This window comes from Ranitomeya imitator, chromosome 5, assembly GCF_032444005.1.
Source record: "Ranitomeya imitator isolate aRanImi1 chromosome 5, aRanImi1.pri, whole genome shotgun sequence".
NCBI lineage: Eukaryota > Metazoa > Chordata > Amphibia > Anura > Dendrobatidae > Ranitomeya > Ranitomeya imitator.
The window spans coordinates 472,101,671-472,113,952 of record NC_091286.1 but is presented as its reverse complement, the minus strand read 5'-3'; the positions used below and the strand labels follow the sequence as shown (position 1 = coordinate 472,113,952).

Sequence of the window (12,282 nt, the reverse complement as noted above, 5' to 3'; positions counted from 1 at the left end):
GCCTGTGCTGGTTGATCAACTTGAGCAAGTCCTCTCCCGTTCCTGCCCGACGCATCTCCTTTCTGGGAATGATCCTGGACACTTCAAGGGGTCTGGTCTTGCTTCCTCGGTCCAAGGCCCAAGTGCTTCAGCTAGGAGCCCGGACTCTCTGCCATCCTCGCCCGCGATCCATTCGGTTCGCTATGAAGATCCTGGGCAAAATGGTTGCAGCAATCGAAGCGGTGCCTTTCGCTCAACTCCATCTCCGTCCCTTGCAGCAGGCTCTGCTGGACAATTGGGACAGGAGTCTCTCGTCTCTCGACCGTCCTTGCCCGTTGTCTCCGCGGGTCAGACAATCTCTCTTGTATGGTGGACCCTGGGTCCATCTCTTCTCCAGGGGAAGTCCTTTCTCCCGATCCGCTGGTTAGTGCTAACTACCGACGCCAGTCTCCTCGGCTGGGGTGCGGTGTTTCTTCACCACTCTGCCCAGGGCCGTTGGACTGTTCGGGAGTCGAGGCTCCCTATCAACATTCTGGAGATTCGTGTGATCAGGCTTGCCCTGAGTCGCTTTCACGCCCTGCTTGCGGGTCACCCGATACGAGTCCAATCGGACAACGTCACAGCGGTGGCTTACATAAACCACCAGGGGGGTACCCGCAGCAGGGCGGCGATGCAGGAGGTCTCCCACATTCTTCATTGGGCCGAAGCCAACCACTCCACCATTTCCGCGGTGCACATTCCGGGAGTCGAAAATTGGGCGGCAGACTTTCTGAGCAGTCAGGGCCTTGCCTCGGGGGAGTGGGAACTCCATCCAGAGGTCTTTCGACAGATCTGCCTTCGCTGGGGGACCCCGGACATGGATCTGATGGCGTCCAGATTGAACGCCAAGGTTCACAACTTCATTGCTCGTTCTCGAGATCCTCAGGCTATCGGAGTGGACGCACTGATATTCCCGTGGCATCAGTTTCAACTCCCATACGTGTTTCCTCCTCTTCCCTTACTGCCGAAGGTGATCCGAAAGATCAAGACGGAGGGGGTTCCGGTCATTCTGGTCGCCCCAGATTGGCCACGTCGCGCTTGGTACGCGGAGCTCGTTCAGCTCGTAGCCGACGTCCCCTGGCGGTTACCAGACCGTCCAGACCTGCTTTGCCAAGGACCGATCTGCCACTAGAGCTCAGGGGCCCTACGTTTAACGGCGTGGCTGTTGAAACCTGGATTCTAACTCGAGCTGGTTTCTCTCAGCAGGTCATTCCCACCATGTTAAGCGCTCGCAAGGCGTCTTCCGCTTCCATTTACCACCGCACCTGGAAGACCTTCTTCTCATGGTGCAGGCTCCGAGGTTACCCTCTGCTAGTCTTCTCTATCCCTTGCATCTTGGATTTCCTTCAGTCCGGTTTGGGTTCCGGTTTGGCACTGAGTTCTCTCAAAGGTCAGATCTCAGCGTTATCCGTGCTGTTCCAACGCAGGATCGCTGCCAACCTTCAAGTCAAGACTTTCATTCAGGGGGTCTCCCATGTGGTACCTCCCTACAGAATGCCGTTAGAGACCTGGGATCTCAACTTGGTCCTGGGGGTTCTTCAGGAACCTCCGTTTGAACCCCTTCAGGACGTTCCGCTCTCTGTCCTCTCCTGGAAGGTTGCCTTCCTTGTAGCCGTGACGTCTATCGGACGGGTTTCAGAATTGGCCGCTTTATCCTGCCGGGCTCCGTTTCTTGCCTTCCACCGGGACAAGGTAGTTCTACGCCCTTCTCCGGCCTTTCTCCCTAAGGTGGTCTCATCTTTTCACCTTAACGAGGACATCATTCTCCCCTCTTTTTGCCCGCAACCTAGGCACAGGGTCGAAAAAGCCCTTCATACCCTGGACGTGGTACGGGCCCTCAGGAGGTACATTTCCAGAACGGCTCATTTCAGAAAATCGGACACCCTTTTCGTGCTCCCGGAGGGTCACAGAAAGGGTTTGGCTGCGTCTAAAGCCACAATAGTCAGATGGATCCGATCTGCTATCCAGGAATCCTATCGGGTCAGGGGCAGTCCTATCCCGGCGGGGATTAGAGCACACTCCACTCGGTCAATGGGTGCTTCCTGGGCCATCCGGCACCAGGCAGCAGCGGAGCAGGTGTGCAAGGCTGCAACGTAGTCCAGCCTGCATACTTTCACAAAGCACTACAATGTCCACATTCACTCCTCTGCGGACGCGGCCCTTGGCAGACGTATTCTGCAAGCGGCCGTTGCGCATTTGTAGTCAGATGGTACACGGAGTTATTTGGTTGTGTTGTTTCCCTCCCAGGGACTGCTTTGGGACGTCCCATGGTCCTGTGTCCCCCAATGTGGCGAAGGAGAAATAGGGATTTTTGTGTGTACTCACCGTAAAATCCTTTTCTCCGAGCCACTCATTGGGGGACACAGCACCCACCCTGTTAGCCTTACGGCACGTTACCTTTTTCAGGTTTTGACTGTTTTTTGACATGTTATACTCTAATGTTTCTTGATATTTTGTTGTTATTCTCCTACTGCTTTTGCACTGAACTGGGTCTCTGGAAGCCAGCATGAGGGTGTATACTGCAGGGGAGGAGCTAACCTTTTTTTGTCTCAGCTTAGTGTCAGCCTCCTAGTGACAGCAGCATAACACCCATGGTCCTGTGTCCCCCAATGAGTGGCTCGGAGAAAAGGATTTTACGGTGAGTGCACACAAAAATCCCTATTTTATACATTCTATTTTTTTTTTTTTTATTATTTTTTACTTTCTACTATTGTCCCGTGGCTTTCCGGCGCCTGCTCTCAGCAACTCTCAGCAGGTGCCGGCTAGCCAGGTCATTTCATGACCCGGAAGGAGTCCCGTGGCCATCTTGGATCCGGGGACTCCTTCCGGATCACCGGAGCAACGCGATCTCATCGCGTTTCTCTGGTGGGAGAGCGCAGGGAGCCCCCGTCCCTGCGCGATCCCCCTCTATGCCGCTGTCACTACAGCGTCATCAGAGGGGTTAAATGCCCGCGATCGGCGCTAGCGCCGATCGTGGGCATTGCTGCGGGGTGTCAGCTGTCATATACAGCTGACACCCGCACCCGATCACCGCGGCGCTCAGCGCGAGACCGCGGTGATCGGTGCGCCGTACTAGTACTGCTGCTGGCACAAATGCAGTGCCGGCAGCGCAGTACTAGTACGGCGCATGTCGCGAAGGGGTTAAAAAAAAAAAAAAAAAAAAAACCTGGTCTGTGAGACTAAGAGCATAGACTACTCGTCAGTTTTGGAGATCAGATTGTGCTATTAAAGTCTGCAGATCCATGAGACCAGGATGATACTAAGAATACACTAGGTACTTTAGTGTTTTTAAATGAGACAATGGTTAAAAAAAAGCTGAGCCAATCTGATTCAGTGAGAAGGGCTTAGAAACATACACAATGCATAGCCTTATGCTGAAGGGTATGCTCTGAATGTACACATCCCCGGCTCCTAACTGTGAATTGCATTTAGTCCCTCTCTGGTATGCTCTGCCCATCACTTTGTATCCAAAATGTATTTTCAGTCCTCTTGTGTCTTCCATGCGTATCTGAGTGGTCAGTTTAACCCCTCACCCCTTTTTATGACCCTTGTTTAACCCCTTCATGACCCAGCCTATTTTGACCTTAATGACCTGGATGTTTTTTTGCAATTCTGATCAGTGTCCCTTTATGAGGTAATAACTCAGGAACGCTTCCACAGATCCTCGCGGTTCTGAGATTTTTTTTTTTGTGACATATTGGTCTTCATGTTGGTGGTAAATTTAGGTCGATAATTTTTGGGTTTATTTGTGGGAAAAAAAAAAAATTTGGCTAAAATTTTGAAAATTTCGCAATTTTGAATTTTTATTCTGTTTAACGAGAGTTATGTGATACAAAATAGTTAATAAATAACATTACCCACATGTCTACTTTACATCAGCACAATTTTGGAAAAAAAATTTTTGCTAGGAAGTTATAAGGGTTAAAATGTGACCAGCGATTTCTCATTTTTATAACGAAATTTACAAAACCATATATTTTTATTTTTTATTTTTATTTTTTTAGGGACCACCTCACATTTGAAGTCAGTTTGAGGGGTCTATATGGCTGAAAATACCCAAAATAGACACCATTCTAAAAACTGCACCCCCCAAGGTGCTCAAAACCACATTCAAGAAGTTTATTAACCCTTCAGGTGCTTCACAGCAGCAGAAGCAACATGGAAGGAAAAAATGAACATTTAACTTTTTAGTCACAAAAATGATCTTTTAGCAACAATTTTTTTATTTTACCAAGGGTAAAAAGAGAAACTGGACCCCAAAAGTTATTGTACAATTTGTCCTGAGTACGCCGATACCCCATATGTGGGGGGAAACCACTGTTTGGGCGCACGACAGGGCTCGGAAGGGAGGCAGCGCCATTTGACTTTTGCAATGAAAAATTTGCTCCAATCTTTAGCGGACACCATGTCGCGGTTGGAGAACCCATGTGTGCCCAAATATTGGAGCTGCCCCACAAGTGACCCCATTTTGTAAACTAGACCCCCCCCCCCCCAAGGAGCTTATCTAGATGCATAGTGAGCACTTTGAGTCCCCAGGTACGTCACAAATTGATCCATAAAAATGAAAAAGAACCTTTTTTTTTTTTTTTTTTTTTTTCACAAAATTTCTTTTGGTCTCAATTTGTTCATTTTCACATGGGTAACAGGATAATATGGATCCTAAAATTTGTTGGGCAATTTCTCCTAAGTACCCTGATACCTCATATGTGGGGGTAAACCACTGTTTGGGCACACGGCAAGGCTCGGAAGAGAAGGAGTGCCATTTGACTTTTGAATGAAAAATTAGCTCCAATCGTTAGCGGACACCATGTCGCGTTTGGAGAGCCCCTGTGTGCCTAAACATTTGAGCTCCCCCACATGTGACCCCATTTTGGAAACTAGACCTCCCAAGGAACTAAACTAGATGTGCGGTGACCACTTTAAAGGGAACCTGTCACCCCGTTTTTTCAGTATGAGATAAAAATACTGTTAAATAGGGCCTGAACTGTGTGTTACAATAGTGTATTTTGTGTATCCCGATTCCCCACCCTATGCTGCTGAAATACCTTACCAAAGTCGCCGTTTTCGCCAGGCTGGTCTGGTCAGATGGGCGTGGTGACATCGCTGTTTCTTCCCCCAAATCTTGCATATCTTTCCGTTGGTGGCGTAGTGGTTTGCGCATGCCCAACAGGCGAATCCACTGCGCAGCTGGAGGAAAAGAGCGCAATTTGCGCTATTCAGCCGTTTATCGGTGGGCGCGGCCATCTTTGTGAGGCCGCGCGTGCGCAGATGGTACTGCTCGGCTTCCCGGGGCTTCAGGAAAATGGCCGCGGGATGCTGCGCGTGCGCAGATGGAGATCGCGGCGGCCATTTTCCTGAAGCCGAGATGCGAACCACATCTTGCCTACCACGGAAACCGTCAAAAAGAACCTGAAGGCCTACCTCTTCCGACAAGCCTACAACCTGCAGTGATCCTTAGTCTGCTGAACCGCCGCACGACCAGCTCTACCCTCACCTAGTGTATCTTCACCCATCCCCTGTAGACTGTGAGTCCTCGCTTGCAGGGTCCTCTCTCCTTCTGTACTTGTGTGTGCCTTGTTTTGCTCATGTCTATTGTACTTGTCTATATTTGCCCCTTTCACGTGTAACGTGCCATGGAATAAATGGTGCTATAAAAATCTATAATAATAATGCCACTCTTGGCCCTGCCAATCATGAATGACTTCCTTTTGTCCTTGTTTAATAATAATCTATAGTATATTCTAAGTTGTTTCTAAATCTTCCATGGACTTCAATAGTGATCTGACTATTCTCTCCTATGCAAGGGCAGATTAGAGTGGGTTCTATTAACCAAAATGATACTCAAGAGAAATCTTGTGCTAAAGAATAACAATCGTACACCCTTTGCCTTCTTGGTGAGTATTGACTTCTGGCCACAAGCTGTCCGCATACACTGCAGTCAGTCACTATAGGGATTTTTTTTGTGTATGTTTGTGCTATTAGGCTGTCATAGCCAATCTATCACCATATTACTCTCCCACACTTTTATTGAGCAGTATAGTCTGATGACTGGTCCACTTTGATGGAAATGTCACTTCTCCTGTCCTTCAAATAAACACAGAGAAAACACAATCCAGTAATGTTCACCTCACTCCTTTTTAATTTAATGTTCTACATTAAAATGAGGATATGCTTTTCACTTAGCAAAAAAAAATGGAGAATCTAAAAATATAGTGTTTGTGAACAGATAAAAGAATGACTGACTTGCTTTACTTGTAGCTAGTGATGCTTTTTTCAGACGTGGTTTCTTTATACTTGCAGAAGACATGCCGCAGGTGGAGACCAGAGTGGTTCTAGTCCAGGACGCTGGAAGAAATGACGCTTTACTAAAAGCTCTTGAGGTAAGGGATGGTCCTCTCAAAGATGGAGAATATATATAATTACATATATTTTTTTCTTTGCACACTTATATATATTCTGTAATATTTAATAAGAATATTAATAGTAATATATTATGTAATGTTCTCTGAATCTTGCTTTCCACAGACTGTTAAGCTAATGGAAGTTCCAGTTATAAAGATAAGGGAAAACTGTCATGAGAAATCCCGAGAATCATTTATAAAAAGTATTGTGAATATGGTATGGTTATTTCTTCATACCAGCTGATCTTGCATGCAGCACCTCACGACTGGCACTTAAAGGGCTCCACTAACATTATGGATTATTTTTGCTTCATCACTGCAATCTTAACACGTGGCTGAGATTTTTCTCTTGGGCTTCTCCAGTAATTTGGTCAATTACTTTGGTTCTTACCCATGGTGAAGGATGATATTTTTCACCCACAGGATGATGATTTTTTTTTTTTTTTTGTCTTTCTCCTCTTATGTGGCACAAACATGCTTTTGTTTTTCTTCCTTACTTTGTATAGTGCAAACTTATTGGACCTCATTTATCAAAACTGAACTTGTTGCCAATAGTAGGGTCGTACCTGTTAGGAGTGTAGAGGTAGCAGTTTCTTCTGGGGCCCTAAGACTCCAATGTCACACTAGGCATGGACATTAGAATTGTTAGGTGGGGGACCAGTTACATCATTTGCAGGAACTCCAGGTTAAGCCTCTGTCTGATGCCATCTTTGTGCTTCACGAACCCATAGACTTTTACTGGCTCTTGTCATTCATGATGCCAGAAAAACACTGACATGTGAATGGTGCCATAAGTTATAATGGGTATAGGAATCCCTGACATGTGAATGAGGCCTAAGCAGGAGTAGTGTCTGTAGTGAGGTGCACTATTTTCATGAATCTGCATCATATTGGCATTTTATAGCATTATTGATAAATTGCCCCCAACAAAGCCAGTTTTACATTGTTTTCTTATTGGTCAAGTCCCTTTTTTCCGGCTACTGATGGTGACCCCTGTAAGTTCGTTGAAGTTCTTTCATTGCCATCCGCTTGCTTTCATCCCTGGCAGCTGCTTTGGCCAGGCTATTACACGAGCAAGCACAATTTGCCCATCCATGTGTAATCAGCAAATTAGAAGATCTTCTGTCTCCAGTGTGGGTTGAATGACGCAGTCAGTCTTTTGTGGCCTATTCCAGGTTTGATGCCTACAGGGCATTACTGAATACACAATATGAAGAAATGAAAGGTCATATCTGTCAAAACGATAATGTTGGATTCTTTAATGTGCACTAAAACATCATATTCTTGCACGAAAATGGGGAAAAATGAAGCTCAGAAGTCAATATCTATCCATTACAATGATCAAGGTTGTCATACCTTGGACCCTATATTTGCCCATGTCATACTGCAAAGAAAATTTTAAAAAATCCCATTCGTGTACATTAAACATAACCATTGTTTTAACACTTTCCACTTCCAAAATATCTATATTGTACATGGTCAGAAAATTGCTAGTTGTTTATTTTTGTGGGGAAATTGTGATCCTTGACGCGCTGGTGACTTGTTCTCCCAGGTGGTTGACAGTGACTGGCAAGCCTCTGCATGCATGTGCCTGATGCTTGCTGCCAAACATTTCTGAAGGGTTAACTTGGTCCCAAAAGTACCAGGTATACAACCTTCCTAAAATTATGGCTGCACACATCAGATGTACTGTAGGGGGTAATGCAGTTGAAGCAATATATTTTTAGCCTCAGGAAATCAATGTTGTGAACTAATGTTACTTACTCTGATGATTTACCTTCCATGAAGAAGTGTGTGGTGGTGGCCAATGTAATAAGGGGTGGGGGAGAGAGGGCAAAAAAAAGATAATGTAAAGTCAGCATGGAGTAATAGTTCAAACCAAGTACAGGCGCTCTGTGCATCATGGCGAGGCCGGACATTTGAAGTGCTTGTTCCCACCTGCTTGGTTTCCATCTATCTTCCCTTAACCGGCTCTATGAAGCCAGAGCTGTCAATCAAAAAGGTGGAAGAGAAAACAAACAGATGGAACCTGCAAGTAGCACTAATTACCTGCAGACATAGGAGTAAGGCTACTTTCACACTGACTGCGTCGTTTTGCAGAAAAAACGCATCCTTCAAAAGTGCTTGCAGGATGCGTTTTTTCCCCATAGACTTCTATTGACGACGCATTTGCGACGTATTGGCACACTTCGCATCCGTCTTGCGACGGATGCGTCGTGCTTTTGCGGACCGTCGGGAGAAAAAAACCCTACATGTAACGTTTTTTTCTCCCGACGGACCACTTTTTCCGACCGCGCATGCGCGGCCGGAACTCCGCCCCCACCTCCCCGCACCTTACAATGGGGCAGCGGATGCGCCGGAAAAATGCATCCGCTGCACCCATTGTGCAATGCAGCAAACGCTAGCGTCGGAATCTCTCCCCGACGCATTGCGACGGGGAGATTCCGACGCTAGTGTGAAAGAAGCCTTATCTGTAGAAAAATAACATTGAAATCATGTCTGGTGAGCGTGCTGTATTTACACCGGAACACATTGAGTTCTTGAATTGTTGAGATTGCCTCCAGCGTTGTCGGTGCTGAAGCGGCCCCACAGGAGAGTATAGCTGTTTAATTGTAAGGGGGGGTGGGGGGGGGGGCTTAGTGATTGACAAAGGGTTGTCTGAACAGTGGACAAACCCTTTAATAATTTTAACAAAATGTTATATCTAATCAGGTTGGTGTAGTTTTGTCGTAAAAGATTTCATGATTCCAGTAGCTGGAACTGCTTTTATATGCTTGGGAGTCAAGGGGGCGGTCCTAATCATTGACGCACTTCAGACAGAGGGCTGCCAATCACTAAGTGCGGTAGGACCATGTACTGGGCTTTGGAGAGAAGGTGCTGGAGTCTGACTAATTTAAAATTCCAGTTGGTCTCCTTCAAACGGCAGAGATCGGGTCTGTATTGTGCATCAGTATTTCCAGGTCCAAAACACAGAAGAGGCGCTGTCCAGGTTTCACTCTGGTTCTGGCTTTCTAATGCCAATGAAATCTGACCAGAATACTGCAGTGTGGAGGCCATCTAATGCCTCATCCCACCAGACTACAGATCCATCTGCTCAGCTCCTCGTGTGCCTGCAGATCACACAACACATTCAATGTAACGGGACTCGCTGAGCTACTGAAATGGGCCGCAATGTTGGGAGAGATTATAGAGTTACTAAAGCAGTCAGATTGGTGCTCTGGGCAGCTGCTCTACATTCCCTTTGCCCCCAATATACCCTGTTTTGTGCTGTATTAAGGTTTTGTTTTTTTTAACTCTCCTCTTGACTCAACCCCCCCCAGGAAATCAAGCATCCTTATGTCACAACCGAGTCTGTGGAAGAATATGCTGAGGCCGATGCTCCAGAGTTTGAGAACGTGTTTGTTATATCAGATTTCCAGCACCCGTCCTTTCGGTATCTGTATAAAGCCGACTGCAGGGTGCTGGGTCCCCCGATCATCTTGTACTGTGCGCAAAAAGGAGAGGTAAAGATGTTTCTATAGATATTGTGAACTATTGCATTGGTTTTAGTCTGGGGAGTATATTTATTAGGCCGGCTTCATATATCTGTGAAACACTGACTGTACTCCTATTAAGATGCCTGACCGTCCTGGTCTGATCTGTGCACGAGTGCTCCGTGGATATGTGAAACTAGCCTTACTCAGTTATATATATTTTTTTTTTTTTCTCATCCTCCTCTTGTCTGAGTTACAGCTTCTTGTTCTAGCTTTATAAGTATAAACTTGAACTTTAACACTTTTTTTTTTTTTTTACTTTTAGCCTATGCCATTTACCTCTCGGCCTTTGTATTGTGCAAGTATGCTGAATCTGGTCCTGTGCTTCACTGGATTCAGGAAAAAGGATGAGCTGGTAAGAAATGGTGTGTCACGTGCCCACACTTAATAGCTGGATCTCACTGAAAAGTGGCCTGTGGCCTGCCCAGGAGACAACGTGGGCGTTTAGTCTCATTGTGCGTGGTGTGGATGGGAGTAGCGCTGATCATTCCTTGTATTAAGGCCAGCTCTCAACACAGAGGGAATAAAGGATAAAAATTGTCACCGGAGTGCTGCTTTTAAAGATAATGTCATCAGTTTTATGCCATTTTCTAACTGCTCTAACCTGAATCTGGGACAGGCTCCCTCATTATAGGGAACCTTGTTTCATTCTAGGGTGCTTCGCAGTTTCAGAGGAAAGCAAGGTTTTTAAGAGCAGGGCACACGGGGACATATCTAAAGCGTGGCTCCACTCCAACTTCTCCTCGCCCAGCTCAGCTAGTCTGCAGTCATATAATTGATGACTGGTTCACTTTAATTCTGCTAATGATCAGGATTTCCTAAAAGAATATGTTTAGAAACATGACATATTGGTAGTATTGTGTGACATGAGTATATGTACTATGTTGTGCATTTAATAACCTGTACCTTTTGTGTTCAGGTAAAGCTGGTGACCTTAGTCCATCATATGGGAGGAACCATACGAAAAGACTTCAGCTCTAAAGTGACACATCTAGTCGCCAATTCTACTCATGGAGATAAGTTTAGGGTGTGTGTCCTTTCCATTTCTAAATGGTATTCTAGTAAATTCTGTTCATACTTGTAGGTGAAAAAAAGGAAAATGATTCCAAAGACATACTGATGGGGATTCTAGATTGTGAGCCCCATCAGAGAAAGCGGTGACAAAACTGTAAAGCGCTGCGGAATATGTTCGCGTTATTTAAAAAAAAAATAAAGATGGTCTCTGATGGTAACTAACTTGCATAGGATATGTATTTAGCTTGTCTTAAAGGGGTTGTGTGGTCTTAATATAAAAGTCTACAGTCACTCTTTTACTGCAGATTTGTGAACACTCAAAACGTGCTTGCTGTGAAGGTTCTCCAGTGCCTGCAGCAAGCGGTCACATGACAGCAAATGTGTGATCTGCTTACTCCCACTCACATTTCGACTAGATGGATGCAGCCTCGCTCAATACCTGTGAGGCCATAAACAGTCTAGTCAGGTTTGGCCAGAAGTAAGCATATTACTCGCTGCCGCCTCTGGAGAATGCTCACTGCGCACGTTGTAAGGATTCACAAGTATGCAGTCACAGAATGACTGCAGACTTGTAGCTTAAAGGGAATCTGTCACCCTTTTTTTTTTCGGTATGAGATAAAAATATCGTTCAATTTAGCGTGAGCTCTTCTTTACCGCAGTACCTTCCATATTCCCCACCTTTGCTGAGAAAATACCTTTGTAATCTCTTCGTTTTCCTATGTAAATTACCCCGGTCCAATGGGCGGTGCCTATTTGCCGTCTTTCCCCACCTCCTGCCTTGCTCTACGCATTTATTTTTCTTTACTGTGTTGGCGTTTTCCTGCGCATTGAAGTGTCCTCTTGTGCGTGCGCAGTATGTATTGCCCAACAGTGGGCAAAGCATAAAACTCATTGCGCATGCGCCGGCATTTTTCATGACTTTCTGTGCCTCGGAAGTCTTTCCATACAAAGTCCAGGAACACAAGATTTCCGCAGCAATACTTCCGGGGCACAGAGCATAGGGTAAAAAGCAATAATGATTTCTCCTTCACCACATTGGGAGACACAGAACCATGGGTGTTATGCTGCTGTCGCTAGGAGGCTGACACTAAGTTGAGACAAAAGTTAGCTCCTCCCCTGCAGTATACACCCTCATGGTGGCTTCCAGAGACCCAGTTCAAGCTTAGTGTCTGTAGGAGGCACACAGGGTCTGCTATTCAGACCAGAATTTCTTATTTTTTGATTTTTTACTATTTAACTTTTTTACCCGGATGAAGGGGCGACGGAACCTTTCAAGGCTCCGATCTCCCCGAACCAAAAACAGGCGAGCACGGAGA

General features: G+C 45.9%; 1 protein-coding gene across 6 annotated transcripts in view; it reads left to right on the top strand.

Annotated features, from left to right (window-relative positions):
- ECT2 (epithelial cell transforming 2) overlaps positions 1-12,282 on the top strand; it is a 136,633-nt gene that overhangs the window by 35,637 nt on the left and 88,714 nt on the right. For 4 of the 6 annotated variants that reach the window (XM_069727305.1, XM_069727306.1, XM_069727302.1 and 1 more), the window contains exons 4-8: positions 6,319-6,398; positions 6,544-6,636; positions 9,740-9,922; positions 10,218-10,307; positions 10,872-10,979. In XM_069727305.1, the coding sequence (XP_069583406.1) occupies positions 6,319-6,398; positions 6,544-6,636; positions 9,740-9,922; positions 10,218-10,307; positions 10,872-10,979 (554 nt within the window). The remainder of the gene's footprint in view (positions 1-6,318; positions 6,399-6,543; positions 6,637-9,739; positions 9,923-10,217; positions 10,308-10,871; positions 10,980-12,282) is intronic. The other 2 variants (XM_069727307.1, XM_069727304.1) reach the window with 1 other exon arrangement.